A 20,830-nucleotide genomic window follows, 5' to 3' on the forward strand; every position below is an offset into this window, starting at 1 on the left:
ACGTGGACTATTCTCCATCTTATGATATTTAAAAAAAAAAAAAAATCAAATTCCATCGTAGGGTCCCAAATATAGAGTAATATTCAATCTCAATCACCAGCTCAGCTTTTGACCGTTGGATAAATTTCATTTTCATGATGTGATGATGGAGGGTACAAAATAGAATATCTTAGAGATATAGTAACATAATCAAACATGGGAATCAAGAAATTGTCTCAATTTTTAGAAATGATTCAAAAAAGATATTGTGGTGACATCGTTATGGTTATACTTATAACCACGTTAAGATTAGAGAGAGATTTAGAGAGAGAAAGAGAGGGAGGTAGGTGGAGTTGTGGGGGGTTGTTGTCTTGTTGACGAGGGGAGGGAAATAATTGCTAAGGTTTTGAAGGTGAGTTGGGCATGCAGCTTCCTCTCACCCACACATCCGCGAGCCCACACTTCTGAGCTACCACCCTTCTCCCACCATTACCTCCACCTACCTCCCTCCCTCCCCCTCTCTTATTTATCTCTCTCCCTCTCTCTCCTCTCTTTAAGTTCCACACCCTTCTCTCTCTCTCTCTCTCTCTCTCTCTCTCTCTCTCTCTCTCTGTGCCACCATGATCTCCATTGAAACCCAAAACCCGGATGTTTCCAACCTTGACACTAGTCACTCTATCCCCAAAATGGCCAATCGAATTGACGACCATGTTTTCAGATCAAAACTCCCTGAAATTCCCATCTCCAACCACCTCCCTCTCCACACCTACTGCTTTGAAAACTACTCCCAATTCGCCGATCGTCCATGCTTGATCGTCGGATCCACCAACAAAACCTACTCCTTTGCAGAAACCCACCTCATTTCTCGCAAAGTCGGAGCTGGGTTCGCCCACCTCGGCCTCAAACAGGGAGACGTCGTCATGATCCTCCTCCAGAACTGCGCCGAATTCGCGTTCTCCTTTCTCGGAGCTTCCATGGTCGGAGCCGTCACCACCACCGCCAACCCCTTCTACACTTCGGCCGAAATTTTCAAGCAGTTGAATGCTTCCAAGGCGAAAATCGTCGTCACGCAGGCGCAGTACGTCGACAAGCTCCGGGACTACCCCGACGGACAGGTGGCAAAGATCGGAGAAGGTTTCACCGTCATTACCATCGACGATCCGCCGGAGAACTGCATGCATTTCTCGGTGGTGTCGGAGGCGAACGAGAGCGAACTTCCGGAGGTTTCGATCAACTCCGACGACCCAGTGGCGCTGCCGTTCTCCTCTGGCACTACCGGGCTTCCGAAGGGGGTGGTCCTGACGCACAAGAGCTTGATCACAAGCGTGGCTCAGCAGGTGGACGGCGAGAACCCTAACCTCCACCTGACGCCGGACGACGTCGTTTTGTGTGTGCTGCCGCTGTTCCACATATACTCTCTGAACAGCGTGCTTCTCTGCTCGCTGAGGGCCGGCGCGGCGGTGCTGCTGATGCAGAAGTTCGAGATTGGAACTCTGCTGGAGCTGATCCAGCGCTACCGGGTGTCGGTGGCGGCGGTGGTGCCCCCGCTGGTGCTGGCGCTGGCGAAGAACCCGATGGTGGAGAGCTTCGACCTGAGCTCAATCCGGGTGGTGCTGTCCGGGGCAGCCCCGCTGGGGAAGGAGCTGGAGGCGGCTCTCCGGAGCAGGGTGCCTCAGGCGGTGCTTGGCCAGGTATGATTACTAATTCACTGCGCGTCAAACAATCCATGCATGGAAGGTTATTTTCGTTATTTTATCAAAATCGTGAGGGCATTTTTGTCCTTTGACTTGAAAAAAAAAACCATAATCATGACCCCAAAACAACCTTTGAAAATATTTTATCCAAATAGGGATAATGGGTGACAATTGCATGACTACCTGAATGCCTCTTTTGGGGTGCCCTTAACCAACCACAGAGCATATTTGTTATTTACGAAAAAAGAGAGGGTATTTTGGTATTTGAATTATCAAAATTTTGGAAAAATATATCTACAATATATAGTCTATTTTACAGCTAGATTTTAACAAAAATAAAATTAATAAATATAATATTCTCTTGATGATTTAACTTAAATGATAGATATTCAATTAATTTTTTTAAAAAATATTGAAAGTAGTTAAATTACATCTTACCTTACATTGAAGAGGCCATTTTGGGAAATATAAAAAATAAGCATTACTCATAAACTAATTAAAAAAATATTAATAAAAAATAGAGAAATGGTCAATAATAATAATAATAAAATTATATATTTATGCAATTTAAAAGAAAATCACATAATGTAAAATTAAAAAAAAAATTATTATTTTTAATGGGACAAAGTAGGGCTGGCAGGTGGTTTGGAAATATCGAAGGCCGCCACTAATCTCATCCCATGGGTCACATTCAAGCCAACCGGCTTTGAATTCAATTTTTCTCAAACCCACCAACCAAATAAAGTGAGAAATTAAATTCCCAAATAATTAAAAAATTCAAGTAAAAAATGGTCTAATTTGACCCTTTCAAGTTTGACTTCATCAATTTGACTTTGCAAGTTTAAATTTGGATTTTTATTTTTATTTTTTTATTTTTGGGAAGTTGTGTATATTGGATTTATGTTGAGTCGAAGTCGAAAATAGTATACTTTGACCCTTTCTAGTCTGACTTCATCATTTGAACTTGCACGTGTGTTGGACCCTTTTTTTTTTTTAAATATGAATCAAAATTAAACAAAATTTTAAAAATATTATTTTATTAAAATAAAATTAATAAAATAATAAGCTTTTATGTGTAGGGTTATGGAATGACAGAGGCCGGACCGGTGTTATCGATGTGCCTAGCCTTCGCCAAGCAGCCCTTTCCTACTAAGTCCGGCTCGTGCGGCACCGTTGTCCGCAATGCTGAGCTCAAGGTCGTCGACCCTGAGACCGGTTGCTCCCTCGGCCGCAACCAACCGGGCGAGATCTGCATTCGAGGACAACAGATTATGAAAGGTTTGACTACTGAGAAAAGCGTTCAGCTACTATGATAGAAAATGAACAATTGAAGCAACTCCATGCATGCTCATTCATCATTTTAACTATAATACCTGTATTATAGGATACTTGAACGATCCCGAGGCCACGGCCTCTACCATCGATGTTGACGGTTGGCTACACACCGGTGACATTGGCTATGTTGACGATGATGAAGAGGTGTTCATCGTAGATAGAGTGAAAGAACTCATCAAATTCAAAGGCTTCCAGGCATGTATTCTTATGCTCCATTTTCCCCTTCAATTACTATCCTACTATTTCGTAGAAGAACATCATATGTTGACACCAAGAGGAAGTTTGGAACGGTGGAATAGATAATGGAAATGGGAAATCAATTCAATTCCTATTCATTAACATGTTCGAATTGTTCTTCTAAATGGGAATAAGAACAAAAAATTAATTGTTGCGGAAATCAAATTTTACTCTTATTAGGATTCTGATTCCTCTTTTCCACATGGTATCGTAATTTACCTTTATTCATATCCTATTTCCACTTTTATACCCATATGTCAAACATTTCTGAAAAGTATGTTTCACATACAAGAATAGAAATGATAATATAAATAAGAATAAAGGTGAATCAAAATACCATGTGAAAAGAGACGAATCAAAATCCTAATACGAGTAGGTTTTGGTTTCCGTGATAGTAAATTTTTTTCCCCTATTGTCATTCTAACAAGTAATCCAAATTCAGTAATAAATGAGAAATGGAATGGATGTCCCACTCTCCTTTTCATTCCATATTCCAATGTTCCAAACATGCCATAAAAGTTACCTCATTAGGGTCATCGATTAATGTTGAAGTGCCTAAAAGGTAGTAAGTTAGCTACCATCTCTACAATAATGTAGTTAAATACTAACACTAAAAGATTGCCTTCTTAGGATTACCGATCAATATCGAATCGCAATGAGAAGTATGAAGGTAGACTGCATTTCATCAATAGTATAGTTACAATATTACATATTAACTCCAAAACGATACCTTATCTTCCCTCCCTCTACACATTAACACTAGAAGTTTACCTTATTGATTAGGGTCATCGACATCATTTGGGTTCCTATAACATGTAGTTATGGTTACCTTAAGTTTTAGGGTCATTGACATTGAAATGCAACAAAAAGTACAAGGATCGCTTACCTTCCCTATACTAGTATAATTACATGCTAACACTAAAACGTTACCTTAATTTTTAGGGTCATCAACATTGTTGAACGATTTTGTAGAGTAGTCAGGTCCTTTACTTTTGAAGGAGGTTACCTTAAAACTAATCCTTTTCCAAAAAAATTTTAAAAAAAAAATTCTAAATCTAGAATGTTTTTGAAAATATTCACCAAATTAGTCTTCTAGTACATCATCGTTCACTTTATTTTTTTATTTTTCATGTTAAAACCACTGTCAATGACTCTGGTTTTGACATGAAAAAAATAAAAAATAAAAATATATAGATGTTGATGTAGCAAAGATGCACTAGTTTGGTGAATATTTTCTAAAGCAATGTAGATTGAGAATTTTTTTTAAAAGAGGGTTATTTTTATTGCAAACTCCTTTTGTATAATACACTTGTATGCTACATTGCCATTGAAGTAGCGCTGGATTATAACGTACCTATTTTTCATTCAGGTACCGCCTGCTGAGCTTGAGGCCCTTCTGGTGAGTCACCCATCAATTGCTGATGCAGCTGTTGTCCCGTAAGTGCAGTTTAAAACTCGCATTTCTCCACAATCCATAGTCCAAATGTTTCCTACATTGAAAAATGAATCTAAATTATCTTTCATGACAGGCAAAAAGATGATGTTGCAGGTGAAGTTCCTGTTGCATTTGTGGTTAGATCAAACGGGTTTGAACTCACTGAAGAGGCTGTGAAAGAGTTCATATCGAAACAGGTAACAAAAAACTAAACCCATGCTCTAATTTAAACAGCAAGAAACATATTTCAAACAAAAGCACATTACAGTTCTAAGTCACATCAATATATTAAAACTAAGCCACTATAGAAAATGGAGGCATACACAATCAAAAATGAAAGCAAAAAATTAAAAATATATTATCTCCTGAAATGGTATCTTCTCTACCCTACAATGAATATGCTCCTTTCAAATTCAATGTAAATAAAATCAAAAAATCGACTTTGATATCAAATGAGACCATGAAGTACTAGAAGCCATGAACTTCTTATGTGAAATGTGTTGTTTGTATCAAACAGGTTGTGTTCTACAAAAGACTGCACAAGGTGTACTTTGTTCATGCCATTCCAAAGTCACCATCAGGGAAAATTTTAAGAAAAGACCTCAGAGCTAAACTAGCAGAAAAGACCCCAGAGCCAAACTAGCCACTGCCACTGCCGCGCTTGTGCTATAGTATTCTTTGCATCAAAGAGAGCTTTTCAGGATGGTTTTATGGCATCAATCAAAAACAGAGGAGGGGAAAAACAAAGAAAGGCAGTGGGAGAAAGTCATGACTTGGTATAAAAATGTGATTCATGTTTCCTCATTTCTACCTTCCATTTGTTGTGTAGTTGCAATAACATTTGTTTCTTATAATAAAGAGAGAGAGTAGTTGCTCCCGACGTGCAACAACTAGCATCAATGGATCAGAAAATGCTCAAATGCCAAAGAAAACAGAGCAGGGTTGAATTTAAGGTGTTGACTGAAAGGAAAATATGAAAAGAAAACAGAATAATGGCCAAAGCTCAAATGCCACAAACAAATAAGGAGAATTAATTTCCAAAATACATGAAAACAAATTCCTACATACTTTAGAAAATGCTCTCTATCCATACTATTTGGATACAGGGCCGCCAATCTAACCTATCTAGCATTGGCGAAAAGGACTCCAATATTGTGCAATCATTTAGTTTGATGGCACAGGAGGAGTAATGGTCGCAACTCCCTTTTCAATATGATGCTATCATAAAGTTCGATGGCACAAGAGGAGTAATGGCTGCAACTCCAAGTAGATTACGTCTACTTTTCCGTGACACTAATCAAGTTTTACATTGGATCCTATAAATGGGACCAACAAAAGTTATCAGAGTCTTGCTTGCTGGTTCAAGTCATCCAGTGTAGTTACTTGGAGTGGGGGTCCACCCACTGATGGGCTGACAGTCACAATTCAACTAGATTTTCCCTCATGTCAAGCTGAGACAATAACTTGCATCTACCTTAACAATGTCAACTAAACATGCTCATAAATTTTCAAGGAATCGTTGTCAAAGGCTTTTATAGATAAGTTCATGATTCAATTAGATTTGCCATCACCTTCGGTTTTTTCTTTTAAAAAAAGATTGTGCCCATGCCAAACCATACTTCAAATTTACAAGTAATACAAGCATTTACTTTTAGATCCAAATCAGTATTTCTTGATGAAGAGTCTTTAAGTTTGAAGATGAAATTTTGCCATCTGTCACAATCAACCTGATGCCTTCACCAGATCTCAAGTAGTGGGGGGGTTGATATGCCAATAGACAAAATCGTGACATTAATACCAGAAAGTGACATTCAACTAAAACTGTGGAGCCTTTAAATATAGAGGCGTTACCATAGTGTACCTTTCTGAAACTAAAGGGGGTACTCCAAATTTCATTCAAAGTTTTGTAGCCACTCCTTTGATGTTGTGTTTTCTAGACTACCTTCACGGATACATCAACAACTTGGTGGCCACTTCATTGGTGTATTGTCCTTTCGTACCACCCATGAATGCTTACTTGCATTTTATGGCCTCCTAATTCAAAGAATCAACAGAGGATACCTGCAGAAAAAAGGTCATTTCAACAACACTTTCAAATTATTCTAAGCACAACAATTTGTGGTATTGTCAAATAAGGCATTCAAATTAGTCTCACAACCACTAGGCTTTCAAATTATTCTAAGCACAACTTGGGCTATCGTCGAACAAGGATTTCAAATTATTGTAAGCACAACCACCTGGGATGTTGTCAAATGAAATCTAAAGGTTGAAGACTCCATCAATGATCTTCAGAATAAATGTATAATGATCCAATGTCCCAGAAGCATTTCCAACTTTGAAAATGACCAGAAGCAGAAATAAATGATCTATAAATGACCAGTAACCTCAAAAACATAAATTATTATTAGGGAATCAACGCAGGGAATGTGCTAATATATCAAACTAACATTCTTCCTCACATGCAGTTCCAATCCACATAGGAAAAGGCCAACAACCAATCTCATAAAATAAATGAACCAACAACGTATATCAAACTAAATTTATCTTAAAGCAAGTAACTCAAGAAATAGTTTACACATATCTTTCTTTCTCCAGCCCTAAGATTCAGTAACTATTTTCCTTCAGTAGAAGGCAATTCAAGAAAATTGCAGTGCCAAATGTACAGTTACAAGTTTTGGTCACTTGTTTTAAGAAACATTTTGCAAGTTGTCATGACTGTCCATGCACTTCATCCACAATCACTGACAGGAAGTTTTGCAAACTTAACATCATTGTCTAGACCTACAATTAAAAAAAATAACAAATAGAAATTTAAGGGGAAAAAAAATCCAAGAACAGTTTGTCCAAGTGAAAAAAAAAGGGTTGGTAGTGTAAGCCACTAGATCTACCAGAAGTAGTCCAATGGAATGAAAGAAATGTTAGAATCAAAATGCCATGAAATCGAGTGCTTTTCGGCCTCAGCATATAAGAAAGCAGTATGTGCTTTTTCTAACAAACTGTTGGGGCGCCCTTGCAAAGATTTGACCATGGTATCCCATGGCTCTAGGTTGCCCCCCAGTAAACATGAATCATACCATCAGTTTGATCAACTATTCCCTCAATTAGATGAACCTGAAACCATTCTCCAAACATTTAAATTGAAGTGAAAATAAACTTCTATTTGCATTTCACAAAATATAAAAGGGAAAAATAAAATAAAATGAAGTTACCATGGCCTCATGAAGAGGCCACTCCAGACAACCAGTCGAGTGGGTTCAAGGGTATACAGAAACAGAATTATGTCAGGTATAATATTCGACAAAAGTTCCTGACCCAACCCTCTTTTTATATGAGACATTTACAGCAGACGACCTAGATTATTCACTCATCACATTATTCACCACTAGTCAGAAATAGAAGACTACCTGTAAAAGTGTGACAATCTGAGAAAAACAGAAGTTTGGTTTCAAATGAAGAGTTTCATGCCACTTCTTATGACTTGAAGGGTCAGGAATTATATAAGACGGTCCATTGCTGAATTTCATTTTTAGATTGATGATCCTTCATAAATCAAATACAATCTGACAAAAAGAGAAATTTGGTTTTGAATAGACAATAAGACAAGGTGCCTGGCAAAGGAAGCTTTGTTGACCAAAAGCCCAACCCACTTCTCAATTTACTATGAAAGATGGAGATAATGTGCGAGCAAGCAAAAGAAAGTTCATGATAAGTGTCAACTACATTTAAAGAAGAGCACTGCTTAGGAACTTACCAAAAGGCTCTTCATAAGAAAATACTCCACATTTGCTATGGAAAGTTTCATGCTCTCAGCAATGATATGTAGAGCAATCTTCAATGGATGGCTGCAAGGAACCAAACATTAGAACACAACAATGATATCAAACACGCTAAATTATTTAAGTTTATTGCAGAGAGAATGGAAGCACATATGATACTATTAATATCTCCATACCTGAAGATAAGTTCCATCAAGCACAGAATGTTGATCTTCTCTGATAGCTTCTTATCATTCTCTATTAATGCTAGCTGAACACTGAGAGCATCTTTATGAATTTTGCAAGGTTCAATAGCAAACTAATATTGAATGCTTTGAGAATATGGTAGAGTCACTCTGCCCTTGTCCCCAGTAAACTCTTGACCTACAGATGTCAAAGAGTAGATACTCAGTAACAAGAACTACTTACAAAGCGAGCAGTAAAAATCCACTATAGTAATCAAATAAGCATAGGTCTAAAATATAGGCATAGGCCATTGCCTTGCACTGAAATGACAAGAGAATGTGATCCTAAAAGGTGCCCATATAAACACATCAACATTCATCAACAGAAAAATACTTTCGAACAAAAGGAAAATAATCCTACCCCATGATGCCACAACAGATAACCATTTATTAATAAAATATCAGGAGTTCTAGCTAATTACCAATATCTATGCACCAAGAAAACACCTTAAATTACAGAAATAAAAATGGAATACCATGTGTGGAAAAGAAAAAAGTTATGATAAACACAGAGCAGATGCCATTTAAGGTGATTATCCAATATCAGCACAGAAGCAACAGACATGCCTAATGATTTTTAGTAAATAGTTGAAGACAGCGTATCTCCTCTCAGGCTACATCTGAATGCCTCATTTGGCTTATTCTTTACAATTAGTTAAAGACAAAACCGATTGCCTAATGGAAGAGTTGGAACAACTTAAGGAGTTTCCCCCATAAAATTTTGAATTTTTGGAAACATGCTTTAAATGGACTTATCAAAGAACCTTGATAGATAGAGGAGGCCACAGCTTTCTGAAATTTTGATAGATAGAGAACCCTGGGTTACTTATCAAAGAAAAAATAGAAGTTCAGGTCAAAATGTGGTGCGAGTGCCAAATCAGAAATGGACTTCATCAAAAGCTCTCATCATTAGATCAAATTATGAGAAGTTAATTAGCAATGTGTAGCTCATTTTCCAGCCAAAAGGCTGTGGAGTCAAACCTTTCTGCCAAAAGTGGCATTCTTTGCTTAATGGTGGTAAATGCAAGAATGAAGCACAGTTGGTGGATCAACTTTCCTTACATTGTCAATTTGCTTTGGATTTTTATTATTTTTTCCCTCTTCAGGTCACCAATGCCTAGATCATCCAAAGAGTAACTTCTAGGGTGGAGTATAGAAACCCAGAATAAGGAAGTCATTTTTGTAGGGTGGCTCTCATTTCATCCTCTGCAATATTTGGAGAACTTTTGAGGAGGTGGTTTGAGGAGGTGGAGGGGCATTTGCTGATATTGTGCCTTTAACTTGTTCTTCTTGGAGCATGGTAAATACTTCTGTAGTTGGCTTGTCATTTGCAAATTTTTAGGATCTCTCATTCCAGTTGATTTGTTTTTATTTGTGAACAACCATGCACATGGGCTTGACCCTTTATTCTTTTCTCACAACAAAATTAGCTTTTTCATTAAAAAGGAGAAAGAACTCAATTGCCTACAGCCAAGACTTTTCTGTTCATTCAAGCACAGAACCTAAACTTCTTCAGTCCATATTGTCACACGCTTTCAAAATTGAGCTCTATTGTGATCCATCTCATTTTTCCTTCCTACAATCTTTTTCCACCATATTTACCATCAGTAGTGCCATCTAGAATTTGCTTCCCCCTGACAAATAAGGAGAATCCAGGAGCAAGAGAAGAAAATCATCACAATCAGCAATATAATGACAAAGGCAAATATAATTTGAATAGGAAGAGTAGGAATTTATGGGTTTACAATTGCATGTGCAAGCAGTTCACCAAAGTTGCGGATGTTATCATCCCCAAGCAATGAAGGATGAGACAAATCAAATGCTAAATCCCGAAATATGATAACAACATAAATATGATTCAATAGAAAGAATACAAATAAGAACTCAAGTTTAACTGTCAATATATAAGATAATTGTCCATATGCTATTAACTTAAAGGTATTGGTTTAAAATCTTAAATACTATGTGTACTTGACTCCATATGCAACCCCTTTGCACACATACAGTCCTAGCTAAAATGTCAATCCTAGCAAATCAGCATTGGAATGCATTGTGCTTGTACTTCAAATTAACTGAATGCACAAATGTCCTGAATGACACCCTAGCTTCTACTTGAACCAACAATCCGAGAAGAAATGTCAATCCTAGCATCCCCTTGCACACATACAGTGCTAGCTAAAATGTCAATCCTAGCAAATCAGCATTGGAATGCATTGTGCTTGTACTTCAAATTAACTGAATGCACAAATGTCCTGAATGACACCCTAGCTTCTACTTGAACCAACAATCTGAGCAGAAATTGTTCAGGTTTTGAGAATGTGGGATAGTATTACTGTGCAAACAAAAACAGGTTCTTGCATCAATGCCCATAGATTTGGCAATATCACTTCCCTCCCCTAGGGTTAAAAATTTGCCACCAGAAAACAGAAGTTTTGGAAGTCATCGAAATTCCCTTCAAGGGTTAAGTGAAGAAAATATCAAAACAGAGGGTTCCAGTCAGTAAAGTATCCTTATTTCATCCTCTTCAGTTGAGACACTAGTTTCTATTTTTATCACTAAAGGTTCAACTCAATCACTAAAGGTTAAGTAATTTCTTCAAGGGGCAATGAGATATTTAGAAATGAGTAGTTGGTGTCAGCAAGGAAATCAAAAATATATTGAAACGTGTAGAAAACTTTTTGATAAACAAAAAACGTAGTATAGCTTGAAAAGATATGGCAGAATTCAGGGATTCGTCCTAAAAGCTATATTTTCAAATTCTGTCATCTTCAATGTACCAGGAACTATCAATGTAGAACCAGCTAAAGTATGCATGTCCTTAGCTCTAATTTACACACTTTCAAAACAAGTGGGAACAAACCAGTTTAAACATTCTCTGAGAAGAACTCCACTAAAGTGTAAGCCACCACTTCTATAGGACTTCAAATTCCTGATGATATTTATGGCATTGGAATAAGAACCAATGGTAGCAAGCATATATTGACAGATCGATATCAGTCATGGTGTAAAGAGTAGTCTTCCCCATTTCCAAAAGTTCCTTTCACTCTTTCTGGTCCTCTTTTGCATCTTGATATATAGGATTGGCCACTCGATACACAATCTCTCTAATAGCTTTGAGTTTTTCAATCACCACTTAAAAAAAAAACACCACAGTTTCTTTATATGCATACTTCTGAGAAATCATGAAACAGCACTAGCTTGAGAAGATTGATCTTGGCATCAAAGTATGTGATAAGATCATATTAAAGCATCACCAGACTGGGAAACAAAGAAAAAAAGTATAAGCACACATAACTCGTTAACACAAAAGCAGTCAAGCATGAATGCAAAAACATTCTTCCAAGTTAAGCATACCAAGAAACAAATATAAAAAGCAGATAACATGAAGCTGCACACAGACAGATAAAACACAATGATAAGGGAGGAATGCTCAAAAGCCTAACCCCACTTCTGAATGAGTTAACCAATTGTTCTAGCAAAGACCATTACAGAAGAAGATTGTATGTTACTTGACCATATAGAAAGTAAGAGCAGACCATACTGAACCAGGTTCGATTACCAATCATAGTGGAGATAAACAGAAAGAAAATAAAAACCATTGATTATGACTAAAACCAATGTCTATCAAGTTAGATAATCTATCATTCATGGATAACCTAACAACTACTCCAATGTAGCATGAATCTTCGATCAATTTTGTTATATATGGAAATGTCTAAAATCGAACACCTTTAACATAGGTAATTACCATTTTTGAACTTTACCATACACAAAAATTGATACAATTGCCGTCCCTAAAATGAAATTTCAAGCAGTGAGCCATCAATTTTCTCAGCACAAAGCGGTTATACAGTAAAACCCTTGATACCTTTTCTAACTCAGCAGACCTGAGAGCCATTTTTCACAATGAAACTTAAGCATACATCATCCATTTGGTTGCCTGAAAATGTACAAGAAAAATCCAAACTTTCTTCATTATCCATAATTTTCTCTGGAACCAAACAAAGGTTGAGAAAAAGAAATCCCTGAAATGTAGTAAAACAATCCTGTTTTATTTCTTGTGCTTAATTTCTCTTTCTAGGCAAAGCCACAAAAAATAACAATCAAACACCTAAATTTCTTTTATTTTCCATAATTTTCTCTGCAATCAAACAAAGGGTTATGAAAAAAAAGAACCCAAAATTTAGTAAAAGAGTCTACTCTGTCTTTCTTTTTCCTTAATTTCTGTCTCTAGGCAAAGCCACAAGTAATAGATTCAAAAACCTTAATTTCTTTGATTTTCCATTATTTTCTCGGCATCCAAACAAAGAAAACAGTCAAACCAACCAAATTTTTTGGAGGTTGGGCATGAGTTGGTGCCACACCTTTCTTCCATACAAACCAAATTTATGCATTTAATTTATAGTGTTTTTATAAGTAACATACTTTTATTGAAAACATTTTTATTATAAATCAGTTAACATTCAAATATAAACAAAAAAAAAAAAAAAAAAACGTTTTTAAAGTATTTTTTATAACAAGTTACAATGATTTTTTAAAGGAACATCTATGGAGTCCTAGAGCTGGTTTGGGAATGATTTTAACAAGGGTTCAAAGGCTTCCTAATATTTAAAAGCTTCTTCTTACAAAAAAAAAATTAAAATCACTTGAATGGGTTTCTAAAAGTGATTTTTGAAAATCACTTCAAAAAACACCTCGGTATGAATTACTCTCAAACAGGCTCTAAATCAACCTCAAAAATCATTTTTAGAAGTCTGTTTAGTTGGTCTTTTAGAAGCCCATTTGAAAATCACTTTTAAATGTCTTTCGAAAGATAGCTTTTTGCCTTTCAAAAAATCGCCCTAACAAGGGTTAAAAACCTATTTGAAAGGGTGTCTAGCCAATTTTTGAAACTCACTTTTAAAAATCTAAAGAATCACTTGAAGTAATTCCCAAACAATCATTTAGCAGGTGATTCTCCCAAAAATCACTTTTTTATTATATAATACATTACAAAAACACTATTAAATACTTTTCACTTGAAAGTAATTCCTAGACAATCATTGATTCTACCAAAGATCACTTTTTTGTTATATAAATACCTTACAAAAACACTATCACATACCTTTTTAATTTTTATCCAAACACTGAGGCTTTGTTTGGATACACTTCCTCTTTTTATTTTTAAAAATTGAAAACTTCCATATAAAAAGTAGAAACTCTAATACAAAAAAAATATAAGCTTACCTAATTTCCTTAAAAATTACTTTCAAAACTTTTAAAATTCGAGGCAATAAAAATATTTTAATACTTCAATTTTTTAATTAGTTTTTAGAAACCATTATGTTTTCAATATAAACCTTTAAAAGTTCTTATATTTTATATAGAAGCTACTACTATTTTTTGTCTATAAATACAAGAATTAGGAAGTGTATCCAAACAGACACTAAAAAATTCTTTTTAATAGCGTTTATAATGGAAGTGTTACTAACAAAAACGCTACAAACCAAAATCACTCCTAAATAGGCTTTAGTCCAAAAATCATTTTAAGTGATTCTCTAAATTTTTAAACGTGATTTTTAGAATTTTGTCAAAACCCTAAATTTTATAAAGACATGACTTACAAACACTAAGGAATGCTTCTTAGGCACTAAGACTCACTTAAAAATAGATTGTTATTGATAATGTCTTAAGCATTTCTTATATTTTAAAAGATTTTTTTCCTTCAAATTCACAAGCTCAAATTTACACCCTTGTCAATATATGAAATTTAGGAAAAAATTTAAGTCTTCTCTTATTGCTACCCAAATGCTTTATGCTAGTTTTTACCTATTAAAAAAAAAGTGCTTTATCCTAGTTCTCAGCTCTTTTTTATATTTTTTATGCAAATACATTTTCAAACACATATTTTGTTGCCTAGATGCTATAATCAGTTTTCAGATTTTTATTTTATGCTAATACAATTCAAAAACATTATTATGAGGCTTTATGTGCAAATACGATTCAAATATATTATTATTAGCATTCACTTCATAATTTTTATGGAAGATTCATGAAACAAGCAGATCCCTAAACCAACCATAATAGCCTCAAAAAATTCAGAAATCTATCTTCTGATAGAAGAAGTTTTTTCTAATTTTGAGCATAACATAATGTAGATATAGACATAAATAATGAGACATATCACAATCATTACCTTATGGACTAAAGATTCTAACCTTGGATCAAGTTCAAAGATGAGGATGGTCTTTAGCAAATGGGTGTTACTTTTGCCATTTGCACGAAGAATCTATAGATCACTTGCTTCTCCATTGTGAAAAGACAAGGGTTTTATTGGAGCTGCTTTTTGTGCTTTTTGAGGTGTCTTAGGTGCTTCCCTCGTTGATTAAAGAGACATTGTTGGGGTGGCATGGTTCTTTTGTAGGAAAAAAGCGCAAGAAGGTTTGGAGTGCAAACCCTCTATGTTTGTTCAGGACGATTTGGAAAACAAGGAACAAAATTGTATTCGATGACAAGGTGTCATCATTCTAAAGGCTAAAAAGTGATTTAGGATGCTTTCTTTGGTTAGAGACTAAGTTGTTTATATAGATGATTGTTCTTTGACTTTAGTGAGTCTCTTTGATTGGTTGGGCACTTGTTGAGGCTCTAATTCTTTTGGTATTTTTTTCCTATTTGAGCCTTGGTGGTGAAGGAAGGTTTGTTTCTTGTATACCTTGGATCACTCTTTTGGCAACTCTTTTTAATACAATTTGATTCTTTATCCATCAAAAAAAAAAAAATGGGCTCAAGATTATATTCATGACACCGAAATTGAAAGATACATCATCAATGAAAACTTTGAATTATAAGTAATCTTCAGTCTCAAAAGCCTACAAGATTTGCAATAATATCAAGATTCATAATAATTCATAGTATTTGTCTTCATGTAAATATGTTTTGGTATTATCCTTCGATGATTATAAATAGGAGAAATGTTTGTGGCAAAGGGCTAAGATATCCCCTACATTAAGAAAAATCATCTTCACTTATTGAAAATTGTTAATATAACCTCAGTTTAACATTTTTATCCATGCACTTTCTTTTGAAAAGGTGTTTGGATGTGGATAAGGATAAAAAAAAATTGATAAAGAGTAGTTTTGTCCAAAAAAGTTTATATTTCATGTTTTTAAAAGATGATGGTCATTATTGTGTATGTGTTGCTGTTTTATCCCTTATAATTAAATAACCCTAAATAGCAAGGGAAAAAAGAGAAAAAAAAAAATACAGACATCATTTTAGCTTATCCTAAGAAGCAAGAAGCATTAGTAGAAAAAAATCATATCCTTGACACTTTTTACGCATCAATGTTTTCTTAAATTGACATTCCAAAAAGCGCCCTCTCTACTTGTCAAGTTTATGATAGCTACAAAATTGAATAGTATGGTCAAAGAGAGAGTTTGTTTATTTTTTCAAAATACTTTTCTAAAGTGTGAGTGTGTGTGTGTGTGTGTGTGTGTGTATGTATAATTAACTAATCCAAAATTCATGAAAGATTCTTATATTTTTAGTTAGCTAAACTTAAATTACATGAAAGATTTTTGTATTTTTTTAGTAGGTAATCAACATAAGATTTAGTTGAATGTCTAAATTGGCAGTAAATAAACGTACAAGTCTTAAGAAGGTTAAAGTCAAAGGATGAACACAAAGAAAAATGCTACAATTCAAACCTAAGGAAGAAATATATTGCATAAAATTTCCATTCCCATCACTTCCATATGCCATTGAAATGAATTCAACTTAACATACAAGAAACTAGCTAGAACATAAATGGCAACATTGAAACAAGGTTACAATTTGTTCAAATTGATGTCATATTAGCGATCCAAATCCCCTCACAGTGATTTCGCAAGTAAATGGCATCAGTATCATCCATTTCATCAATTGATTCAACTTTTGGTAGTACACTCATAAAAGGACATTGTAAAATATCATCAACTAGGTCATCGATACCTTTCTTGTCTAAGAAGTCTTTCAAAGGAGTTGACAAGACAATTGACCATCCAGGATCTAGTTGGTCTTGCACATAGAAATTTCCTTGCGAAATCATCAACTAGTGGTGCTAAGTAAATATCCATGTCATTCCCAGGTTGTCGTGGATATGATATCAACAATGATAACATCATAAATTTCCTTGTCATGCACAACCAAGGTGGAAGGTTATAAATAACCATTATAACAAGCCAATAATTATCCTTGTTGTTGAGGGAACTATGAGGATTTATATCATCCGCTGAGATTACAAGTGTAAGATTTCTAGATTCAGAAGCAAATTTAGGCCACATGTGATCAACAACCCTCCATGCTGGGGAATCAAACGGGTGACATATTTTCCCATCAAATTCTCTTTCCTGGGCATGCCATATGAGGTCTTTCGCTATTTCTACATAATGAAACATTCTTTTGAACCTCGGGATAGGTGGACAATACCATAATACTTTTGTAGTAACCCCCTTAGTCTCCCTATTTCCTATTTTGTTCACCTTCCATCTAGACATTCCACAGGTAGGACATGAAGTTGCATCTTTATACTTTTTCCTATAAAGTATGCAATCATTAGGACATGCATGTATTTTCTCATATTCCATTTCCTAAGCATTCAATGTCTTTTTTGCCTCATACATAGACAAGGGTAACTCATTATTAACCAGTAACATGTCTCCTAACATCTTCATTTACTTTGAGAAGCTTTCATCAGACCATATCGTGCTTTCAAGTTGTACAATTTCACCAAAGCAAACAATTTTATATAATTTTGGCAATAGGATATAAAGGCTTCTCAGCATCTTTGAGTAATGTTTCAAATGACTAAGATTCATTTATACAATCATAATTTGCAGCATGAACCTGTTCTACGGAACTGTCTAGATCATCGTGATGAAGTTGGTCATAACATTGTGCCCTTTCACTTGGTGATCCACCATTAGGGGGTCCTTCTCCATGCCAATACTATATGTGATAGCTTTGATCAATTCCATTGAAAAACAAATGTTCTCTAACCACTTGAGGAGTATGAACTACTAAATCCCCACACCGTAGACATGGACATCTAATGGCATTCTTATTTGTACAATTTGATAACGCAAACTCAATGAAGCTTTCAACCCCTTCCTCATAGTCCTTCGATCTTCTATCCTTGGACATCCAAGAACAATTCATTTTTTAAATTCAGCAGAAGAACAGAGAAATTATGGAATGTCAGAAATGCCATTTCATTTATGAAAATATTTGATCAAATGCACTTAGGAATGGCACAAGTATTGTATGATGTGGAAACCTCAAAAATAAATATAGTGAAAACAGAAGTGTCTTATTCAATGGGTCTCAAACATTTCTTTTGGTTAGTTTACATCCTTGTAAGTAAATATGGATGGTTGTCCTTAGGGTAGATAAATAAATAAAATCCCTCACCATTTGCACATTAGTATTTTCATTATAAAAACAAATCCAAAACAATAGACAATATAATATAGAACTACATCTCTACATCAATTGCATGAATGACAAGTGAGAAGGACTTTTCTAAAAGAAGGGTAAAAAATATAAATATAATAACCATAAGATATTTCATCATAAGACCATTGTATGTCAACTTGAAAATCAAATTTCCATAAGTTGAATGTAACATACCTTGGCCAAAGAAAACCCCAACCTTAAAGCAAAAAGAAGGAAACACAAAATTGTGCAATAGCTTCAACCTATCATAGAAAGTAAATAAAAAGAAAAAGAAAAGAAAAGAAAATATCATAAGAATATTCATTGCAAGTCTAGTTGACAAAATCACTACAAATAGTTGCCTAGGAAAACAGTGACTACTAGTTTAAGTTCTAATGCTATAGGCATCAAAAGAAAATTGATTGTTATTAACCAAAATGAGTTATCAGAAAATATTTGTTAATACTGTTAGAGTAAAGACCCATATCCCAAAATTTTATTTTTTAAAAATATTTTTTTCCTTTAAAGAAATGATCTTGGTCTGCCTAACTGTTTTTCTAATTGAAATGTGTGAAAAAGTAATCATATTGTAGTAGTTTTCAACTTTAATTTTTTTTTTATACATATTCATATATCCTATTTGTTCATAAAAGAGGTACCCTTATGTTAGATTGTCAACAAGCAACAACATCATCTGTTTTGTTAAAGAAAATATAAAATAAACACCATCCCACATACATTGAATATTTTATAAGTCACTATGTTCATATTTCATAAACCCATATCCCACATATCACAAATGAAACACAAACAAAAGAGAAAGAAATGGCATAAACAAGTTTTCCTAGGCAAACGTGAATAGGCTGTATTTGTACAAGTGAAATATCATCTGTTGACACAAACAATCTGTATTGGGTAAATCACAATCTCATATGCTCTATGGGCAAATCATCTTAACACATGGTGAGGCTTAAAAGGACAAAACTTGTTTTACCTCTTAATTTTTTTTCTCCCAATAGTTTTCTAATCATGCTCCCATTCATTATAAAGTGCATCAGCACAACTGAAGGATTTAATTTGATTTAACAGGAGACATGCTCAAGCTCAACCAAAATTAGAAATCCAAAAATGAAAAAGAAAAACAAGGTCCACTCATTAAAAAGAGCCAATTGTAGTTTATGCAACAAGGGCACGCCTAATTTGCTGTATTTTTTGGTTGGAGATGAAGACTAATGTGTCCACTGCAGGCACCAAAACCCTTGTCCATCTCCATATCTAGATCAATCATGTCTTTGTTAATTAAATAGCAACTGACTAGAGAACAATATTCAAATAAACCCATAAAACAAAACAAAAAGGCAATGTGAACCATTACTTGTTCATAGCAACATCCCTTGATTTAAAAATTTTTAAGTGAGTTTTAATCTCCTTATGATTATCCAGTTCCAAATGAAACTTATCAGTGGTTGTAACCATCCAGACACTGCTCTATAACCGGTCCGGGATTCTGAAAATTACACAATTGAGAGAGAGTAGAAACCCAACACCAACCCAAACGGACACACAAAACAGAGGTGATATGTTACTTTGTTATACCAGGAATTGTCAGAATTTGGAGAGGGCTCCCAATGTTTTAAGCACAGAAGTAGAGCTTCTTCATCACCTTGGCATAAGCTGCAGGAACAAGAGCAGGCTGTCTAAGTCTGTGCTTTGCTTTCTTGGACTGCATAGAGCACCAGATTCTCATTAGTTTCAAATACAAATACTCATGTATAAAGTTACCAAAATCCCACAATCAGGAAAGAAAGCTTGGTCAATAGTATCGGAATCTCCACAAGAAGGACAGAAGCAAGGATAATGACAATTATTTTTAACTAGGAAAAGGTTTAGCACTTCAATTACAAGAAGATCGGAATAGATGAAACATGTCTATTTCAAGACAAAAGCTCAAATGGCCAACAACCTCGTCTCATCACTAATTTAAGTGATTCATGAATAGAAACATGTTAACCTAAGAACCATGAATAATGTTCTCAGAACTGGAAAAAGGATCAAGCAAGTCGAATTGAATTGAAGAAGCAAGAGGGAGAGGATACCTGGGCCAAGGCTTTTAGGTGCAGTAGCACAAGGCACAAGCTTCTTGATTAGGGCATAAATTTTCATGCAGACTCTGATTGAGGACCTGGGCAATCTGTAGGCGAAGGAAAAAAAGAAATGAGGAAACCCACAACTACTTGGAGTTTGGAAGAGAAAATCAAAAGGAAAATCAACATTTCTGGAGTCTGCCACAGAGAGTGAGTGTGGAAGACGGTGAGAAAGAGATATTTAAACAGATAAGAGAGAGAGCACACCAGTGGCCGACAGTTGTCGCCGATCAGAGGAAGTAGTCACCGGTGATTGCTGGCACTCAGCACTGAAAGCTTAGGGGTTCCCTCAAAGTAGAGACTTATCGGGAGTGGAATATATTAGTGTCGGATATAATGACGTTCCAAAGAGTGACAAGTCACTACATGTATGATGTATCCACGTCGGATGGACTTTTGAACAGATAATATTATAATAGATAATATTATACCACGTTGGATGAGCGACACATCATTAAGGTTATATTTAGGTCTTAAAAGTAACAAGAAAAAGGAAAACAATGCTAAAAATAAATAAATAAAAATTCATATTTGATCTTAATATTAAAAATTAAAT

General features: G+C 35.1%; 1 protein-coding gene and 1 long non-coding RNA gene across 7 annotated transcripts; one reads left to right on the top strand and one right to left on the bottom strand.

Moving 5' to 3' along the window:
- Window positions 1-386: 386 nt before the first annotated feature.
- 4CL (4-coumarate:CoA ligase) lies at window positions 387-5,560 on the top strand. The gene is made up of 6 exons (XM_002274958.5): window positions 387-1,670; window positions 2,753-2,951; window positions 3,058-3,203; window positions 4,615-4,682; window positions 4,775-4,877; window positions 5,198-5,560. Exons 1-6 carry the CDS (start codon window positions 600-602, stop codon window positions 5,321-5,323), a joined length of 1,713 nt encoding a protein of 570 aa, XP_002274994.1. The 5' UTR covers window positions 387-599; the 3' UTR covers window positions 5,324-5,560.
- LOC100264775 (uncharacterized) lies at window positions 2,684-20,598 on the bottom strand. Of its 6 annotated transcripts, none has more exons than XR_002032196.2 (9): window positions 20,482-20,598; window positions 20,227-20,321; window positions 19,727-19,853; window positions 18,326-18,393; window positions 11,541-11,938; window positions 8,633-8,819; window positions 8,432-8,522; window positions 6,542-6,741; window positions 2,684-4,735 (listed from the first exon to the last, which is right to left on the bottom strand). It is a non-coding gene; the product is annotated as an uncharacterized LOC100264775 (long non-coding RNA). The 6 variants fall into 6 exon arrangements; XR_009464498.1 differs by lacking the exon at window positions 11,541-11,938 and adding an exon at window positions 12,549-12,620 and having other exon boundaries at window positions 8,432-8,509; XR_002032191.2 differs by lacking the exon at window positions 11,541-11,938 and adding an exon at window positions 12,549-12,620.
- Between the last annotated feature and the right edge of the window lie 232 nt (window positions 20,599-20,830).

The sequence above is a fragment of the Vitis vinifera genome, chromosome 16 (genome assembly GCF_030704535.1).
Source record: "Vitis vinifera cultivar Pinot Noir 40024 chromosome 16, ASM3070453v1".
Taxonomy (NCBI): domain Eukaryota; kingdom Viridiplantae; phylum Streptophyta; class Magnoliopsida; order Vitales; family Vitaceae; genus Vitis; species Vitis vinifera.

Coding starts and splice junctions, on each gene's coding strand:
- 4CL (XM_002274958.5), top strand. CDS start 600: ATGATCTCCATTGAAACCCAAAACCCGGATGTTTCCAACCTTGACACT. Junction 1,671..2,752: donor CTCAGGCGGTGCTTGGCCAG/GTATGATTACTA, acceptor TTTTATGTGTAG/GGTTATGGAATGACAGAGGC. Junction 3,204..4,614: donor TCAAATTCAAAGGCTTCCAG/GCATGTATTCTT, acceptor TTTTTCATTCAG/GTACCGCCTGCTGAGCTTGA.